The sequence below is a fragment of the Callospermophilus lateralis genome, chromosome 5, assembly GCF_048772815.1.
Source record: "Callospermophilus lateralis isolate mCalLat2 chromosome 5, mCalLat2.hap1, whole genome shotgun sequence".
Classification (NCBI taxonomy): domain Eukaryota; kingdom Metazoa; phylum Chordata; class Mammalia; order Rodentia; family Sciuridae; genus Callospermophilus; species Callospermophilus lateralis.
The window spans coordinates 18,797,464-18,818,564 of NC_135309.1; the positions used below are offsets into that span (position 1 = coordinate 18,797,464).

General features: G+C 43.9%; 1 protein-coding gene across 4 annotated transcripts in view; it reads right to left on the reverse strand.

The window, feature by feature from the left end:
• Tenm2 (teneurin transmembrane protein 2) overlaps positions 1-21,101 on the reverse strand; it is an 884,372-nt gene that overhangs the window by 255,210 nt on the left and 608,061 nt on the right. For all 4 annotated transcript variants that reach the window (XM_076855696.2, XM_076855695.2, XM_076855694.2 and 1 more), the window contains exon 4: positions 7,048-7,282. In XM_076855696.2, the coding sequence (XP_076711811.1) occupies positions 7,048-7,282 (235 nt within the window). The remainder of the gene's footprint in view (positions 1-7,047; positions 7,283-21,101) is intronic.

Consider the following 21,101-nt stretch of genomic DNA (forward strand, 5'->3'; position numbering starts at 1 on the left):
GTTTGAGTGTGTTTAACACTACAAGCCATAAATTGCAGACTGGTGGATTAGACTGGGCTCTCTTTATTTTCCTGCCAATTGTCAGAAAGGGCTTTGGGGGATGTGATCCCCCCCCCCAACTGGCTTTTTCTCTATCACCCCCACCCCTTGGCTCCATCCAACAACCAACCCCCTTGTTCCCATCTGCCAACGGGGAAAATAAAAAAGAGACCCAGGCTGGTTTCTCATTGGCGAGCTTGCCTATTGAGCAGCTCTGTTATTGAGATTAATAAGCTGCCAGTTTCCAAGGAAGACTAAGAAAACTGCAAAATTAAAGTGCACTGCATCGTGAAATGCTGCTGGTGGCCAGGCGGGATCAGGGTGTCAAAAAGGCAAGGTAAAGCCATAAAATAAGGCTGAGCTTGAAAGGCTAACCTAAAGGTCTCATTAATTTCCATGTTGCCTCTGATGAGAATCTAGGGGGCATAATGTTTTGCAATATGGAGAAATCAAGCTGCCTATTGATTTGAAAAGTGCTTCAATGCATTTGGTTCACCCAGAATGAATTCTAGTTTTAAACCTTACTTGAAAACATTATGGAGAGAAAAAGAAGAAAAAAAAAAAAAAACAACTCCAACAGGTTACCTTGGTTTAATATTCTCAAGATCAAGCTTGTCAGTGATTCTGTCAGAAAATTAATCCTTGGGTAAAAAAAAATCAATCAGAGAACAAGTTTGGAATAGTCTTTGGACTCAGCATGGCGAGGATGTTCCAACAATCTCTTTGCTTCTCTGTGAGAACCTTATTTACTAAAGGTCTTGAATCTTGATTCCCAAATATGCGCTACCAATGCAGCATCCAGATCAGGACAAGATGAGGCATATGGAAGACCAGAAAAGCGTTTTCTGATCCCCAAATTAGATTCCTTGAATGACACTTGTCAAGCCCAGAATGCTCAGCTCTCCACCAGAGCACCTGCCATGGCTTCCTGCTACAGGGAGAAGGACCTTTGCAGGATGACCTAGTGGCCAGCCATGGTCAGCCATGGTCCTGTGGCTGTTTGGCCTCCTCTACCAATCTGGCAAAGTTCTGTTTAGAAGAAAAAAGAAAAAGAAAACTACAGAAATGAACTAAAAAAGCAGCTGTACTTCTTATTTGCACAGTATTGGTTTGTGCCCACCTTTTAAAATATGCAGAGCATTAGGGGCTGGGGTTGTGGCTCAGCAGTAGAGCGCTCACCTAGTGCATGTGAGGCCCTGGGTTCGATCCTCAGCCCACATAAAAATAAATAAATAAAGGTACTGTGTTTAACTACAATTTAAAAATAAATATTAAAAAAATATGCAGAGCATTCAACCTCTGCCTGTAAACCTGTTGACCCATGTCATGCTGCCCCACCATGGAGCAGCCAGGCCTCAGACTCACCACCCTGAGCTGCCTCCAACCCTCAGAGCTAGAGCCAAAGGTCCCTTACATCTTGCCCTGTCTCTGATTTTGACAACGACTGAGTCTATATCCAGTAACAGGCTGGACTTTGCCCCATAGATTGATTCTTGACTTATGTCACTTATAATGCAATGACTTCACCCATCCTATGCCCAAGACAAATTAACTTCTTATGTGCCATCAAAATAAGAATAGTGCCCACCCAACTGCAAGTCCCAAAGTCATTATCAAAAGTGGCTAAACACATGGGATTTGGAGTCAGGTAGACCTGAGCTCCATCCCAGCTCTGCCATTTACTAATGGGTGAGGCGAGACCCATCGACCCTGAGTCTTCATTTTTCCTTTGTTTGAAATACAGACAGTGACATGCACCTAATGGAAGGGCTTAAGGGATCAAATAGGATCATTCATATATATATATATATATATATATATATATATATATATATATATATATAAAGCTAAAGGCCAAGTCAAAAGCACTTGATTAAGAAAAGCTGTTATTCATATATGTATACAGTGATGTAGAATCAATGTAACAAAATTTTTGCAGAAAAAATTTTTAAAGAGAAAAATCCGTTGCTGGGTATGGTAGCTTGTGCTGTAATCCAGGAGACTCAGGAGACTGAGGAGACTGAGGCAGGAGGATCTCACATTTAAAACCAGCCTGGGCAACTTAGCAAGACCCTCAAAATAAAGTAAAAATAAAATTTAAGAGGGCCGGGGATATATCTCAGGGGCAGAGTACTTGCCTAGATTGTGTGAGGCCCTGGGTTCCATTCCCCAGTACAAAACAAACAAAACACAATTCCTGAGATCTTCAGATACAATAAGTAAATGGATAATATGTACATATTTAGAATCAAATGCCTGACCTATAGTCACTAAACTGAATTCTCTTCACATTGTAGATTGAACCTGTTCCAAACTGAACTTGGGTTTTATGCCAGAGAACCTGTTTGTAGGTAAGCCAATGCTATCACTGTGGGTGCCATAAGGAAGGCATCACTGTGCAGAGTCTGCCCTGAAGTGGCCTCCCATCCTGGGTGAGCACTACCACCCGAGGCAAGGCAGCCCCGATTCCTCTCGACTATTGCTATGTTTTCCCAACTGGACCTTAGTACCCCCTCACTTAAAAAGCCTCCATGCTCTTTGATGCTCTTGGGGTGAAGTCCAGTCCTTGGCACAGCCCCAGGTCTGGTACCCTCCCACCCTTGCCTGCCTTTCCAGCTGGCTGTCTATTCTGGAGCCTTAGCATTTCCTCCCCAGGTAGGACACTGCTTTTGCCTCCCACAGCTCTCTGCAAGGCCGAGCCCCGCTGCTCACCCTCAACATAAATGAGATCTCCCTTGGGCCTGGCTTCTTTCTCTCTGCCTCTCCTGGCACTGATCACGGCAGGGACATTTCTATCATCATCTGCTCACACACCTCCCACCTAGCATCTTGGCAAAGGCAGGGACTTTGTTCTCCTCCTTTCTTGAGTTCTCAGTGACTAGCACATGGTAGGGGTTCTCATGGATATTTCTAGAATGAATAATGGATGACGGTCTTAAAAAAACAACTGGCAAACTTGTGTTCAGCTTGAGGATGTTGGTGATGAGAGTCAGGCCTTCCAGGACTTCACAACTCAGAGGGAAGTTCTGCCCTGCTTAGGGATTCTCTTTGGAGACCTGCCGCCCAAATAGAATCAGAGAGAAGTTCGCTTCAGCAGATCACACACAGGAAGGAAAGGAAGCTCCCTCACTGACTTCAGACACTCCCCAGGAGGCAGCGACCAGAGATCCCAACCAAGAACTGCCCATGGATTCTGTTCCAGGAATTCTGAGAACAGGTGGGGCTGAAGGCCGTGGTTTACCATGGAGACCGCTCTCTGTGCTCTCTGCTTCTGTTTGTTTTTTTCTCGGATTCTATTAGGGCTCCTATGTAAATGGACTGCTTCTGGTAGTGGAAATTCATACACTCTGTTCTTTTTGAAGCTCGACATTGATGTGGGACTCTCCTCACACGTTCTTTTGTCTTGTATTGAGTTCCAAATAACTTTCCTAGGTTCATCTGTGAACACATGACCAGTGAAACTCCACATCATGTACCACCCTAAGAGTGGGAAGTTGCACTCCATGTGTGCACAGTGTGTCAAAATGCACCCCACTATCATGTGTACCTAAAAAGAACAAATATAAGAAAAAGAAAAAAAGAATCATCATGTGTTTTGGTCCTATTTTCTAGCTGTGAATCCTTCATCAGAACCCTTGATTCTGCTCATCAGAGAAAAAAAATAGAAAATGGATAATTCAGAGAAGATGCAAGGAGCCGCTTTAAACTAATGGGGAAGTCACATAGCCGCACAGGGAGAGGAGGGCTCACTCCCCACAGCCTCAGGAAACACGGCGATGTGGCTTCTAGCTTCTGGGTGTGGCAGAAGGCCTGCTTGTTACCTCCAGAGCCACAGCGTTCTTCACCACACCCAGAGGTCTGCACTAACGAGACAGCCACCACGAAGATGTCTGTGGATGTCCGCTGTGTTTTCCAAATCAGTGAGCACACATGATCAGCCTCCAGAACATCTTCCCTTTAACGACTCTCTCTCCAGGATGTGATTAACTGCTTCTTATTTGACATGAATAGGAACGTGAATCAATATGGCATCATGCCCCTACCCAGAAGGACACCCATACCTTTATTCTCTCACAGGTAAAAAAACAAAACAAAACAAAACAAAAAAACGATATCATTAAACTGACAGAGTTTTAGCATTAAAGTGAATGAATCTGTTCAGTTCTCAGTTGCCAAGACATATGAAAAAAGCAGTGGGGGATGGGAATAAATAATATGCTAGAGCCTCTGACTATTCTCTAATTTTCTACTAGGTGAGCTCCTACTGATCCCTCAAAACCCAGCCCCAAGCAGCCCCTTCACCTGTGAAAGTTTTCATAACATTTATGGGAGAGTTAATTCCTTCTTTCGCTGTACAATCCTTGTAACTTTCATACTCTTTTATTGTGTATACTGCAATATCTTTTTGTTTATGTAACAACCTCTTCCTTTAGATTATATGAGAGTCAGAGGGGATGATGCTTGTTTTACTTATCACCTCCTCTGCATCTAACGTTGTTCTTGTCACACTTAAAAATGACTCAAAAAATATTTGCTAATAAGAAAGAAAATTAGGAATCTTTAATAAAATCATGAATCCAGCGACTCTATGGACTACTGCTCAAGCTCTCAGATCTCATCCAAGTTCTTTATACTCAGTTCCATGAGCACAGTTTCAGAGTTTTGCCAGATTCTGCCCATTGCCTGACTTCTGTTTCTAGCCCCATCTGAAGGCCTGATATTCCCTCATCCTTATCAAAGGACCTGCAGGTGTTGTTCTCCTTTGTTTTTACTTCTGATAGACTGTTGATAGAGTTTCGGCAGTCTTATGTACCTGCAAAATTTTGTCTTTGAGTTGCCTCTTCTGAATGCATCATTCAGGAGTCCTAAGTCTTAGAGAAATGCCACACATCCAAAAGATGTGCAGGAAAATTCTGCAAGAGTTGACTTCAGGAAAGCAGGAAAAGAACCTGCTGGTTTTGTGGAACTGTCTACCAGATGTTTGTCAAGAGGACATTTTATTACAAATGGATATTCAAAGCGAACCTCCAGGGGTACCATACGATTACATCAACAGCTGGGAGATGTATTTGTGTTGACGTTTATGTGTTTTGTGAGATCTTATCACCGAGGGGAGACCCTGCATAAAAGCAGATGGTCTGATGGATCTGGCCCTGTAAGTGTAACGATTAGGGCTGTAAATGTAGGCTTGTGATTGTCTGCCCATCAACATCTCATCACCTTGCTTCTTGTGTAGGGAACACTACGAGGGGCCCCTGCAATGTGACTTCTAATTTATTGTCTCCCTGAAGCCATACACTTCTTGCAGGTGACTTTGTCCCTTTACATCTGGGTTCTGCATCTTTAAGACAGCAATAGAGCAGTCCCTTCTGACCTTGCTGGGTTGCTTTCAGGCTTGAAAGAGATAATACTTGCAGGCATAAACATCCAGCATACATGAAGGGGCCCCCACAGAAACTGCTAATGGTGGTGGTGGGCCTCTTCTCCTTCATCTAATCCACCAGGTAGCCTTTCCTCCCAGAAACTATTTTCAAAACAATCATCTATTAATGTAAAAATAGGCTGACTTGAGCCTAAGACACTCTAGGGAAGTTTGTGGATGTGGGGAGGAAATGAGAATCTTATGCAGCCTCCAGGACCACTGTGAATTAGGAGAACATTCCCAGTCCAGGCTGGTAGACCAGTTGCTTCCAGCAAAGCCATCTCAGTGACTTACGACAACAGTGCAGATGTTTGAGTTCATGACTATATATACTATATACATAGATTTTTTTTAATTGACTTGACATATTTTAAGCTTCAAAGATTAAGATCGTAGGCATGTTTAAAAATAAACCTATAATTGTCAGAAAATAAGATTAACTCAACTTTGGTGTGATTACACCGACAAGGATATACCACACATTAATGCTCGAGATCTTATTTTTAAAAAAAACCCGAAAACATCACAGATGAGATCCAGCTCCAAATGCTATAGCTTTCCAAACTGCTTCCAGCTGTGTGCAGAAAATTCACTGACCATTACCAGAAAGATCACAGATTATTTCTGTCTTTCTTCACACCTAAATTATTAAAGTTTACAAACTGAGAACTTTGTGAAGGGTCAACACAAATGGGCCTTTCTCTCTGTGTAGTCTCCATGGTCCTTCCAGACAAGGAAATAATAGCAACTGGAGCCCAGAAGCCATGACAGCATCTGGGGGCGGAGCCACGAGGCTGTTTGAATGCCTGGCCAATCCACTTTCAGCCTTTGCTGTCAATCAGATCCCAGCCCGCCAGGCTAGGACCACAGGGTCTTCCTGCAGGTGATTGAGGCGCATGTGGCTTTGGAAGACCAGAGCGAGGGTGGAAAGATGACAGAAGGGAAGGCAAAACAGAAACAAAGCCAGACCTGGAGATGGTTTTCAAACTCTTCCCTCCTGACATCATTGCCGTCCTTTTTTTCTTGTTTGTTTTTATACATTATTGTTTGCCCCACAGGCATCAAGCTGTTAGTGTGTACAGGAGGGATTAAAGTGAGACTGCATGTTGGATGAAATATAAATTAAAATTATACTTCTGTCAGTCTGGAATCAGGGATTGTTTCTCAAGGTCTCCCCAAACACTTAATTTCAAATGAGTCTTCATTTATTACTTCAAGAAAGGCCAAATGCATAATTTATCAGCAGCTTTCAGTCAATATACCCTTATAAGCATGTTTCCCATGAGCCTTTGAGTAAAAATATGTTATGCTAATTCTATTAGTTGGGTACACAAGAGCTGTCTAAGAGAGTAAACAAGCATTAAAAGGAGACACATGTGAACAAAGAAATACCTATCAGCCCACCATTCAGGGGCAAATTGCCAAGGGAATAAGGAGGGGCTAAGCCTGTCTGCTGTTCATGTGGGGGGGGGGAGGGGAGGGTCTCGCTCCCATTAGAACTGAGACCCCCACCAGTGGCCATGTGTGGGTGGTTCAGGGTCAAGGCGAGGGCAGCTGGCAGAGCTCTGAGTGGGGACGGGACTCACCGGGTCTCCAGGGGAACGTTGCTGTTTAGCACCCAGCTGTCCTGCAGTTGCACCGACTCCGGAGTGGTGGCCAGGTCATTGGGCGCTGGTGCAGGGGCGTGGATCTGACTCCGCCGGTTGGTCAGCGAGTTCCTGTTGAGGGAGTTGGCGGAGGAGTGGTGGTGGGACAGCGTGTGGTTGTGAGGGGGCGGGAGAGGGGGCCTCAGCGTGGACTGGCTGTGGTGGTTTGGAGGGCCTGAAAAAGAAGAAGGAGAAAGCTGTCAGCGCCTGTTGATGCCAGCCTCGGGCACTCTGCAAACCCACAGAGGGGCGTTTGCAACCCAAATCCCTGACATCCACAAACCAGAGGCACAGGTAAGACTGCAGAACGCCCCAGGGTTAGTTACATTTAAATGCACGACGTGCTTTAATTTGCATTTATCCATATACATCAAACAAAGAACGAGGTTAGCAAAATCAAGTTGGTGAGGGATGACCAGTGGAATATTTGGAACGTATAATTACTCAATAAAAGTAACACAAGAGTCAAGGTTGATGATTGCTGTGACAAGTTTCCATTCTATTTCCTGGTAAACCTGTACACTGTACACACTCTTAAAACAATAGAGGCTGACCTGAAGGAAGGAGGAAGTAGAATAGTGTTTACCAGAGACCAGAGAGGGTAGAAAGGTGGGAGAGGTTGGTCATGGGTGCAAATTTATAGTTAGCTAGGAGAGAGGAGTTCTGGTGTTCTGCTGCATGGTAGGGTAATGATGGTCAATAATCATATAAATATCAGAATATTAAAAGAGGATTTTGGCCAGAGGCCACGGTGTGCATCTGTAATCCCCGTACTCAGGAGGCTGAGGCAGGTAGATTGCAAGTTTGAGGTCAGCTTCAGCAAGTTAGAGAAATCCTATCTCAAAATGAAATTTTAAAAAGGGACTGGGGATGTAGCTCTGGGGGTAAAGCACCCTGGGTTCAATCCCCAATACTGGAAAAAAAAAAAAAAGATTTTGAATGTGTTTTGCCCTGAAGATAAAATATCTGAGGTGACAGATGGGTTAATTGCCCTGATTTTATCATTACATAATGTATACATGTATTGAAGCATCACATTGTAACCCATACATATGTATAATTCTTGTGTCAATTAAGCATAAAATAATAAATTAATCTTTCTAAAAGGAACAAGAACATGGTAGGACACGGGGTGGGGCCAGGCAGGACAGTGAAGTGATTGACATTGGGTGCCCATGTGGCCATATGGAAATGCCCAAGGGCTCAAGGCAGACTCAACTTCTCCTTTTGCTAGAAGAGCGAAGATCTGGACTTATGGATGACATTTCCTGGGTTTTCAAGATTTGATAATTAACTCAAAGTAAATTGATAAACAGGTAAGTAAATATGTACAGAAGCACAATGTTTGTATGTACATTTTTTTTTTTTTTGAGAGTCAACCAAATACTCCCGGGAGCCCAGTTCGATCAGTGGGTTGATAACTTCTCTCCTTTGAGAGATGAACCCCGAGGACCGAGTCTCTCCAGAAGGTCAGGGGAGATGTTTTCCAACTGTGCTCCTTCCTTCAAGTAGCATCCTATTTTTAAAATAATGAAATCCTCTATCTTTTCAAGAAAAATGAACACACGAGATCGCCACATTGGGGAATATCCCCGTGTAAACATCAACCACAGAAGACAGATCTGTGCGAGGTTTTCGTAGCAACCGGTCCCCAATCTTCTACAGGATGAAATCTTTAAGCATAATGAAATCGAAAGTGGTCTGCTCTTCAAAGTAAGCCTATAATTTCACTTTAATGGATGCTGAAACATGACTTTTAATTTGTGTCCTTTGAGAAAGTTTATCTTATTTATTTTTTTTTTTTATTTTTGAAGCCTCCAGGCAGGGCTGGCAGCTCACCAGGTGACTGCTGAGCCTTGTCATTTTGTCCCCTGCCAACTTTTAAAATCCTCAGCCCCTGCTGTCCTGGCTTGAAGAAGTTGGCTCAAGTCATTTAAACAAGCAATTTGACACAAATTTCAACTACTTGTCTCCTTATGTGGCCGGGCTCCATCTCCAAAAGGTGTAATCTACATTCTAGGGTTCCTGCAAAGCCTGCCCAAGCATCCTGAGGGAAAGACGACATGTCAAAATGACGCGAGGTTTGGAGATCACCGCTACCAACAGAAACTGGGCAGAAAAATAGGGTGGAAACCAGTTTTTTGAAGTTTGCTTCTCTGGGCTGAAGTTATGGAATAATGTTACAAAAAAAAAAAAAAAAAAAAAAAGACAACTAAAACTGAAACCCGATGGGAAATGCCACGGTGCCGTCGTATGGATTTTCAGTCGTGCCCTCCAAATGAACCTGTAATTCATGTTTTACATTATGCATCGGTGACACTTTAAATATATCTTTGGGGGAGTTTCATAGCTGTGGCACGCTATTATATTTTCTGGCATTGTTGTCTGTCGAGTAATATATTATTACATGGTTATTTAGCATTTGTCTGTCTCATGTTAGTGGAAAGAGGCAGGGAAGGGGGTGAATGATGTAATAATGATCCCTCTGAGATGCTCTCCGAGCCCCTCACATGCGGTTAATGAATTCTCATGCCTTTCTTTTTCCCTCTCTCAACTCCCATCCAAGCGGTATCATTACTTCCCATTAGTCAGGTAATTATGGAACTTGCTGCTGGAAGATGGGGTGAGTCAGTACAGAAGTGGGAATGCTTTCCCCCTCCCCAGCCCCCAGCCCTCCAGACCACACACTCTCCCTAGTACAAAGAGGCCGTGGGAGGGATTTAATTTACTAAATGAGATGGCAGACCCTCCTGCTTCCTGTGTATTCACCCTGAGCTAAGTTTCCTTCTTGGCTCCTGCTTGTGTGGCCATTCTCTGTCCATCTGCCTCGTGGGTGGGCAGAATTCCCCTGGCTGTGGGATCTGGGGTAGTGCCCTGGGGAATGGTTGCTTGATTTGGGTGCTACGTGATCTGTTTCAAATAGAATGCAGTTAGCTGGGAAGGAGGTCAAGTTCTCTCTCTCTTCTTCTAAAGAGAAGGCTTAGAACTTCCTGGAAGAAATGGAGAAAGAAGAGGAAGGGAAGACGAGATAATACTCAATTCTATACTAACTTTATCCTCCTAGGAAGCAACATTCTATTGCACTGCAAATAAATGTAATTATTGACGTCAACAAAACCCCCAAATGATCCAGCATCCTCAGGAAGATGTTTTCCTTATTACCGTCGCTCATGTCCAAGGTGATGTTGATTCTATTTGCTCATGTGTCTATCTATCCAATAGTCGTAGTTTGAACTAGGAGGGGGAGGGAGAACACAAGGAAGATCACAGCAGAGTCGTGAGTGCCACCACTGGGATATACAGAGTGCTGTGGGAATGTCTAGGAGGGGTATTTAGCTGGAGGTTAGCACAGAACATCCCAAGAGCCAGGTTCAAGGATGAGGTCTGCCATTTTCTGGATGCACGAACCTAAGCATGCTACCTCAACTTACTCCTCTGTAAAATGGTGAAAAATAGAAGAGACTATCTGCTAATGTTCTTCTGAAAAGTAGAGAGAAAGCATGGATGTCAAGTGCTTAATATACTACCTACTGGCTGGCAAGCTCCCCAAACCATGTGCATAGAACATGATTTGTTTCAGGAACAAAGGGATGGGTAAGACATGATGGCATTTTCCTAGGAGCTCAGATTTGTAGGAAAAGTCAATCTAGACCTGAATTATCCAGGTCACAAGATCAATAGCCCTCAATCTGAATATTATCAAAAAATAAAAGTCAATATTTTGTGGAGTGTTCCAAATTTCTGACTTTAGAACAAAAATCAAAATCAAAATGCTGAGTCTCACAACAGCAGCCAGGTAGAGGTGGATGCTCTCGAGTCTCTTCTGTTGTGTGCCATCAACCTGGTCATCCCGTTATTATCCCTGCTGGATACACCCACTGTGCCCTCCACTCCTCGTGCTTCTATGCCGATGGCTCCTAGCCTAACTTGAGTCCCTAGTATCCAGTGTGGGTAATGTGCCGCCACACCCTCTGCTATAACTAACTGTCCCAAGTGCTTTTTGCCTCGATCAGCTTTCATTACAGCAATCTGACATACCTGTTGGCTGAGAAGTTTTTCCATTTTGAAAATACATACAATGACTGACAACCTGTCTCACTGCTTCCCAAGAAGCCAAAATATATGAAAAGCCCCTCTCCAAAGTATTGGATGTCTTCCGTTTGTGGCGAAACAGGGACACACAACTCATCTTGATGAAGGAGCCCTCATGTCCACTCTACGTTCTGAGTTTATTGGGTTTAATTAATGTGCACATTATTTATGGCTCTCCCATTACATAAACATAAAATCACATAATAATGCAATTTAATCACAAACAACCACATAACATAAATGCTTACACCGTATCACCTAATTAGAATGCTATTAGTTGGCAAAAGGCAATTGTCATTAAAACCTTGGTGCTGACCTATCGAATGGCACCTATGTACTTTGAGTGGTGAACCTGGAAGTTATTTTGAGTTGCTGCAGTGTTTAGTCCTAGCAAGAAAGAACGATGGCACTGGTTCTTTACTTAACACCAAAGAAGGTACAGTCAGGGAAAAGTCTAGGAAAAAATGAGTGGCTTTACGGGGTAGGTGCTTCCTGTGTGCTTGAACATGAAGGGCTTTCAAGAGCTGGTACCACCATTGGTCCTGCGGGAGCATGGTCCCAGGGTCTGTGTTTTACATTTATTTTTGGTGCCAGTTGACTTTGACAAGAAAGTTGTCCATGTGTTTTGGCCTGCTTAAATTCCTACTGGAGTCCTAAGAAAAATAAGTGGGATCCTAAGAAAAATAAAGCATTGCTTTGTGGAGCGACAATGCCCACTCCAAACAAGATGGCGGCCTGCATCCGCTCTTGCGTTGACTGTGGCAAAGCTGCTTGAGTACAAGTGGAAACAACCAACGCCCACATTTTAAATAACATAAAGGAAGAATTTGGGGGTGGGGAGCTAAGGAAGTAAATTGTTAATAATTGGCTATTGTTGTTGTACTCTGCCTAAGTAAACAGACCGGGCAGGCAGTGAGTCTGGGTCTGCTGTTGCCAAGGGTGAGGGTATGGAGGGGGAGGAGGGACAAACTGAGACAGCCTTGTCTTGTTTGATAGCCTGCACCAATTTTTCCTGATGATTAAAAACAATGATAAAGTGTATGAAGGAAAAAAAAAAACATAAGTAGGGACCTGCCTCACTGCTAATAAATCACTCATTGCTGGGGGCGGCGTGCCCGTGGTTGGTCTTTGAGCACTGATAAATTAACCACAAACCCTCTGCCTTCTTCTCTGGACCCACCTCTCTGGGGCAAGTTCCTTCTTGACAGCAGTCTGAGATGCTAGGAGTGGGATGGTGTTGGCAGAGACTTTGGAGTCTCCGGTTGATGAAAACTGGCACAAGGCACTCTTTTGAAATCTGACCTTGTGTGGGAGCCAAAGGGAATCGGGGGTGAAGACTTTTCAGAAAAACACCCTCTGGTTGAATCCAGGAGGGTGGGTGTATTGCAGAGCGCCAGGCTGGGGATAGCTGGAATCTCTGCTTGACCATGTCACCAGATGTGTGGCCCTCGAAAAGCTGCCAACCTCTGTTTTTGAGTCTTTTTCTTCACCTGTAGGATGGATGCGGAATGTTGCTTCTTATATCTGGTTAATTTGGAGAATCAGATGAGAATTTGTAAATAGGAAGCCGAGCATAATTTATAGTACATAGTAAGCTATTAATAAATAGTCTCATGTTGTATTATTATTTGGCATAATCAAAGAAATTGATAATCGTAGCAGCAGCCACAGCAGCCCTGATGCTGAGGAGAATGGATAGCATCTCGTGGGATGCCGTGGGCCCCACTTTTCCCAGTTCTTGGAAACAGTAGCTCTTGGAGGAAGATGTCAAATAGACCGATAAAGGGAAAAATCACCCACCACAGACCCCTCAACCTTCAAATTCAGCCCACAGAAGGTTAGAGGAACTAAGAGACATAGCCTGGGGTGCTGATACAGGTAGTCCCCAAATTCTGTCTCTGAGGGGGTCACATAAATGAAACTTGGGACACAGAATTGTTCCATTTTCACAAATAAAACAATCACTGTTAATGAGAACCCAATGGTAACACTGACTACAGATGCTATGAGTGAAATCCTCCCTGCTAAGTACTGAACATAAATGACTTTAGTGTATTCCCACTCACTGTTACGGGATAGGACACTTATCATCCCCATTCCCCAGATCCAGCAAGTAAGGTTCAGAGGTTTAAGTAACAAGCCAAAGGTTACACAGCTTAGTAAGTGGTAGAGCTGCCTCTCCGATTCCAGGATCTCTTCCTCTCCTAGCCATATGCAAAGAAATACAGGGGGAAGAGCACATTCCACAGGGAAGAACTAGGACCCTGACCCTGGGTGACATGTACGTAGCAAGTATAAAGGGAAACTGGCTTGACTCCTTTTTTTGCACACAGCTTAAATGGCAGAATAGAATCTTGAGAGAAACTGGAGGGATCGCCCACCTCAAAGCTCTGCTCTGCCTCCTGAGGCTGCTGGAATCAGGAGAAATAGGCCAGAACAGCCAAACTGCAGTGCAATCTCTTTTTTTATGCCTTCCCAAAGGCCCTCCCCTGTGCTGTGTCCCTGGCTCCCATAACCGGTGGCATGAGGGACGAGCAGCAATTAGGTCTGTCAGAGGCTGAGCCAAGGGCACACTCCGCCCTGGCTTGTCCTGCCCTTTTCTGACCAGAGGCATTTCACCAACACCCTGGGGAAGGAGGGACGGGGGGAGGTGGTTCAAGTCCAGACTCTTTCAGTGTTTGGAAAGAGATTTCCTTATTTGTCTCTAACTATCAGGCACTTCCAACGGGGAGCTTGCTCCCTCCTTCCCTGCCTTAACAGCTAGGGAAGGATTTGTCCCCATAGAAGGGACTTTTATTTTCTGCTCCTGGCCCACGTGTGCATTGCTGGCTTGGCAGGGCAGGTGAAGTGCCAGCAGTATTTCACAGTTCTGGCCCCTGCTGCAGTTCACTGCAGCTTTTCACAGTAGAGGAGGAAGCAGGAGGAGGGATGGAGGTCTGAGCCAGATTTTATCTTCTCTCTCATTTCCTAGCGCTTGCTCCAGCTGGGGTTGGTGCCGCTCGGCAGAGGGGGATCACTGTCCTGCACCAGGAGCTGTCCTTGATGGAAGCGGCCTGCTCAGCCTGAGCAGAGGGCTCAGACAAGGAAGGGCTGTGCTCATTTGTAAGGAAAGATTTATTGTCCTCTTGCTTATACCAACTTTATGACCTCAGAGAAGAAACATCCCGAGTGTCTGGCAATGACACATAGATCAGCACCATGGGGCAGAAGCATGGGAATTACTGTCATAAGGAGCCATCGTGGGCAGGCTCAGAAGCTCAAGTTTTGTCGGCTCTACCTGTCCTCTGGACGACTCAATTGGAGGGACTTCTTGGATCCTCTGGGAATGACAGCCCCCATTCCATAAGCACCAGTTGTATGCTGAGTAGTCCACATATTTTATCTTCTTTAAAACTTACAATGACCTTTGAAGTAGATTTTGTTTTCCATCTTCAAGGTGAGGCAGGTGGAGTGGAGGGAGGTGTCTTTCTCCTTGAATCCTGCATTGCACGGTAGTGTCCTTAGGCCTCTGCTGGGTGCCATCTTTGCACACGGTGTACACCTCTTTTTGTTTAAATTATTTTTGGGTTCTTCTGTGCTCTACGTTTCATTGCCACTCCTCCAGGGCACAGGGTCTGCCTGTCCTGATTTTACATCCCCAGCACAAAGCCACGGGGCCTGTGGGCACAGGGCTTGAGCTGAACGGATGCATGGACCACCTGTGTCCCTAGGGGGCGGGTTATATTTCTAGAGTCTCCTGGAGTGGGATCCGAGCAGAGTCCCACCTCTGTCCTTTGAATGTTTTAGTCTCTTGCTGGAATTACAAGGGGCCATGCTTAATTCTCCTCATTCTTACCTTACTGAAAAGGTTCTTTAATGGGGAGACAACTGGACATAGAGAGAAAGTGGCTTTGAACCCTCTGTCTTTATTTGTAATTTTTTGTTGTTGTTCTTGGCTGTGCTGACCATCTCTTTTTTGTTTTCCAATAGCTTTATTGAGATTTAAGAAAATTCAGCTTTTAAAAGCCAATGTTTCAGTGTTCCTTTAATGTATTTCTTTAATACTTCATATATTAACTATATTTAGTATACTTGATACATCTTAGATGTGTACCCCTCACCACAGTCTAATTTCCATTACACTTTCGTCACCCCCAAAGGAGACACCACCCCTTAGCTGACCTGCCCATTCTTGCCCTTTCCCACCCCAAGTCTCTGGCAGATGCCGTGTGTCTACTTCCTGTTCCTATGGATTTGCCTACAGTGGACGTTTCACAAAAGTGCTGATCCTTCCACTTTTTAAAGACCATGACATCTGTGTGTGGCATGGCTGCACTGGAGCCAACCAAGGTCAGATCTCAGATGGGGCTCAACTTTTACAACTTCAGATTCTCTTTCCCTGAAGAAATAAAAACAACTTTTCCTGAAGCAGGTCTGGCTTGTTGATATTTTTTGGGGGGTGGAGATATTGGAAAACCAGCTGAATCCTCCAGGGATGGGGGAAGAGCCTAGCTCAGCCCAAACCCAGAGGGGCATAGGCAGGGTCTGTCATGGTGAGGGGCACAGGAAGATGCTGAATTTGGCACTGAATCAGCAGCTGTTCAGGGTTTAAGCATTTAATGGTGAATAATCGCCCTATTTTGGACCATCCTGCTGACGTAGAACAAGTTGTCTCACAGGATGGGAGGAAAAGGGACTTTTATCACAGGTGCCCATCACTTGAGGGTGCACCATGCTCAGTCTTCGCTTTCCTTAATCATCTGGAGAGATTACTTGAGGTCAATGTCAACTCCACTGGATACTTTCTAAGTCACACAAGACCACTTAAAATACTGGAGAGGAGCCCTTCTAAAGAGGAGATTTTTATTGCAAAGTTCCATCTGAGCAGTGCCTCTGTGAGCATTTCCATAAATCTACATTACCCTAGGTATTTGGGCATCCTCTGGGAGAGACGAGCCTATCAGTAGAAAGTAATGGTTTTGGGTTTTTCAATTGCCCTAAGGATCTTGACAATACTATTAAGACCCATGAGCTCCCTGTCGAGAAGTTTAGGAGTGAAATTATGAATATGCCCAGACGTTCTGTTGATTGTCGCGCTGTAGCAGAAAACACTCTTTCTGTTATTTGAGCGGCATTATCACTTTCCCAAGCAGAGAATTGCATCAAAAATTTAAACTGCTCTCATCCCAGTGCCTTTCAAGGTCTTATTGTAAAATAGGCTGGGCATAATTTGGATATTTCCCTACCTATGAAAGATAATATGTTTTTCAAAGACCAGACTGTTGTGGGGTGGTGGGGAGGAAAAACCCCTCCCGGCAGAATTCTCTGCCATCAAGATGCCATTCTTCAGCTCTTTAACTAGGTTTTCCTCGGGGTGTATTTCATTTCTTTTTTTTCCTTTATTCTTTCTTTGAGATATTTGTGATTCTTTCCCTTGAACCCAGGAAAGGGACCAAAGCAGAGATGAAATATGATTTTGATTTCTGATGGAGCGTCTGACAAGCAGAAGGGTGGGGACGGACTCTGATCCGCACCATTCATTAACAGCAAGAATGACTGAGGCATCTCGGTTAAATGGCAAGGACGGGATGAAGGTTCCTGGAGCATTTTCACTTCAAAGCTCAGCAGAATTATTTACTATCTGGGTGACCTTTTCCCCAAATCTCTCCTGGTACATGCCTTATAGGGCAAGGGAACAAAAGTTTCTCCATACTATATAAACAGAAGTCAGCTGAATGTCAGGCCTTGGGCTGCGTCTCCTTCTTCGCGTCAAGTGACAGCTGATGTAATGGGAGGTATAGGGCGTGTTGCTGGGACTTTGTCGGCGCACTTCTTTGTCTTCAGAAAACACACACTTGGGGGCAAGTAATTACCCAAGAAAAACAAATATCTGAGCTGTTCCTGAAGCAGCACCCGTTGCCCAGGATTATGGGGCTCAAGTAATGTCAGAAAAGGCGCCCTCTGGATTTTGTTCATAATTGTTTATTAGTTTCTTTCAAGTTGTCTTTTTTAAAAATATTCTTTTTTTTTTTTTTTTTTAGTTTTTTAGGCAGACACAATATCTTTATTTTATTTTTATGTGGGGCTGAGGATCGAACCCAGTGCCTCACACAGGCCCGGGGAGCACGCTACCACTTGAGCCACATCCCCAGCCCCTCAAAGTTATTTTATTATTATTATTTTTAATATATGTAGTTGCCAATGAACCTTTATTTAATTAATTTATTTATACATGGTGCTGAGAATCAAACCCAGTGCCTCACACATGCCAAGCAAGTGTTCTACCACGGAGCCACAACCCCAGCCCTTGAAGTTGTTTTTATCTTCAAATTAAAGTGTATCAGACATCTCCCAGGGCTCCTGGTCCTTCTCATTATGGAACTCAGAACATGAGCCCAAGCATTCAGCAGCAGAACAGGGAAAGATGAGAAGTAGCTTCTAGTCCCAACCTGAAGAGACCCAGGATTCAGACAACCTGGAGAAATAAACTGAACCCAAGAATGAAAGGCTAACATGTTTTTTTATTTTGGTGGGGGGTGGGTGTCAGGGTTGAACTCAAGGGTACTCAACCACTGAGCCACACCCCCAGACCTATTTTGTGTTTTATTTTAGAGACAGGATCTCACTGAGTTGCTTATTGCCTCACTTTTGCTGAGACTGGCTTTGATCTCCTCCTGCCTCAGCCTCCCCCATGGATGGGATTACAGGTATGCATCACCACACCTGGCAAAGCTAGCATTTTGAGGAACTGATGGTTTTGTGGCAGGAAGAGGAATCAATGTCATTTGGATCCCTGGCTCCTTCTGTGCTGCAGTGGAAAAGTAGGTTTCTCCTTGGTAACGTTCACGGTACCATTTCCAGGGCTTCTCAGGTCCTTAAGCTATCCATTGCTTCAGGTTCCCCCAGAGGGCTTCTGGACTTATGGAGGATATTGAAGAGCTCTTCCTCTGTAGGCCACTGTTTCCTCCTCCATAAAAGGATGGTTAACAACAGCTCTGACGTGGTGAAGAGAGCTAAATGAGATAGTACATTAAAGCACTCAGAAAATGCATTAGAGATAGGGAGCATTCAGGAAATGTCACTATTTATTTATTTTGGCCCAAAGATGCAAATTCTTTCTTGAGGTGGTGGATAAAAGGGTGACACAGAACCTGTGATTCCAAGCTGATTATTTTGCTGACTTGAAAAACTTTCTTTCCACCAGATGTTTTTAAGGTAAATGACACCACTTACATTAAGGGGTTCCTTTTCCACTAATGAGTTGCGGTAGCTCTGGGTTTTTTAAGATAATCAGTGTGCATGTTTTTTACACTTGCAGCTTAAACACATTGGAATAAAACCCTGGGATGGTGGACAACTTGAAGGGCCTTATGGTAGCTGCTCTCCTTTGATCCATTCTTTCATTACCTGTGAATATTAGCACAAGAAAGACCGAGGTTTTCTTTGCTGCTGCTGGTCCTGCCAAGCATGGCCCCCTTTTTGCATGAAAAGCCTCTGGTCAAACCAGGGATTTTGAGTTTCTTTGGCTCCTTTATGAGCCTCGCAGGTTGCCTTACCACTGCAATCACCGTTGAGTGGCTTGCGACGTCCTGAGTCATTCATCACATTTAGATGGTTTAAGTCATGAATTAGCAATGTTTTTCTCAGGGCTTCTTGGGTTGCTGAAACATGCGAGTATTTATCACCTCACATGGGATCATTCTTAATCCCATAATGTAGAGAGGGAGTCATCTCTCATGTGCAATAATCAGATTTGGTAGAGAAAATAATTTCCATTTTTAACGCGGCCTATCTGACACTTTAATAGTGTGGTCTGGGAAGGTTTCCCGATAAGATGACATTTGATCAGAGACCTGAAGGATAAAGGCAGGGTGCCATTCCACCATGTGGAAGAACAATGATTCAGGCACAGGAAACAGCAAAAACAAAGGCATTTAAAACCTAGCATGTGTGTCGGGATTGCTCAGAATATCAGCCTGAGTCTGTCTCTTCCACTGACCTTGAAGACTGGTTTTCAAAGAAAACACTGAAGTAAATAAGCAAGGCCCTGGATCCTCCCTGATCTCTGCCTAATTTGGGAACTATCCTAGCAGAATTTGGCCCCAGGTCTTTTGACACCATAGCATTATCTTGGGGGATACAGATAACCTAGTAGATTACTCCTTGGATGTCTGAGGTCTCAAATGTCATCTTGGAATTCAACTTCAGCTGCCTTATCCTCTCTCTTTTGATTTCTTTCTTAGGTATATGTTGGGATCCAATTTTTTTTTTTTTTTAAAAAATCATCTTTCCGCAGCAGAAAGTAAGCATCATGAAGGCCAAGACACTATTTTCAAATCTGTGGTGTTGGAATATTTGGTAGGCAACGTACATGGTTGCTGGGTTAATTGGTTAGGTAATTAATTATACCTCGGCAAGTAGGGTAAGTATAAAGGAGTTGAAAGGATGTCCAAATTCCAACAGAAATGATCACGTTTCTGAGGGGCCGTGGCATGGCGTGGTTTAAGATAAACTTCCAGTGATTGAACTTGATCGAAGTTCAAGAAAGAAATTTTTGTGGGTGTCCTGGCCAACACAAGACTCTCTCTCTCACTCAAAACTGTAGCAATTTTTTCTCTTCCCGCAGCAACCCAAACATGACAACAAATGTTTCACAAGCAGAAATCCCCACGGAACTAAGGAGGGCAGAGGCCTCCCCAGCTCCCCAAGTGGGAATGACACATTTCACTTCCAAACTCTGACTAACAGGATCTCCTGTGGCCCTTTCTGCCACCCGAAAAAACGTTCTCTTGCCATCACAAATCCGAGTCATTAGAAAATCTTTGCTGAAGGACTCTGACTCACCTAGGCAGGGTAAATCCTGATTCATCTGAGTAGTTGGTGCTACATAAAAACAATTGAACTGGTAAAGAAGAAAGGACAGTGTTGCTAAGGGACTGCAAATCAAAAACAAGACCAGTGGAATGCTGCCTCCTTCAGGAAGCCTTTTAAGATGGATCCAATGAAAACCAATGGCTTCCTTAAATCTCCCTGGCAGGTGTGAGATCCTCTACACATGGACACATCATACTGAATGACCCCAGTTGGTTCTAGTCAGCCACCACAGCTCATTTTCATAAGCTTCTGGGACTCACTCATGGTTTATGATTGGACACAGTTTTTATTCTGTGGATTTCTCTTTGCATAGAGCCTAGGGAAGTCACGTATATGACGACTTGATAATTTTTTTTTTTTTTTTTTTGCATTCTCCAAGAGGAATTGGAAGAGGCAACATTTCTCTCTAAAGATTCCTCTGGCCTTCTCTTCAATGAAATTCCTTGGACGAGAGCAGCGACACGTGACCTATGCTTTGGCAAGCCATTTAAAATCATTTATTTTTCATTCAGTCCTTCATCCATGTCTGCATTTGCTCGAATGTTCGCTTGGCAATTAATTATTGAGTACTGACCCTGGATTCAAGGGCTTTTAGTGGGACCAAGTCCCTGGTCTTCAGGAAGGTAAAGAAAGAACCATGTCCTATACCGACCTTTTATGTAAACCACAGATTGCATCTTGATTCTTTTATTTCTCCTTGTCCTTGTTAACTATCAAAACATCTCACTTTCTCACATACATTTTTACTCATGCCTCGGTTCACATACAAAAATTGTGTAAGGGCCACTACGACATATAGCTCTGAAAATGTTCACATATGCACATCGTTAACTTATACACAAGCTCTCTCCCCACCGTGAACCCCCATGTTATCTTCCAAGACAAAGCCACTATGCCACGTCCACCTATGTACATGTCCCAATGTACTGAGTTTTCTGCTACAGGAGCATTTAAAGGATGGTCTGTGGCACACAGAGAAATTCACAAGAATGTTAATTATTACCTGTGGAGAGAAACTATAACATTTTGATTCATTTGTGTTTTCAACT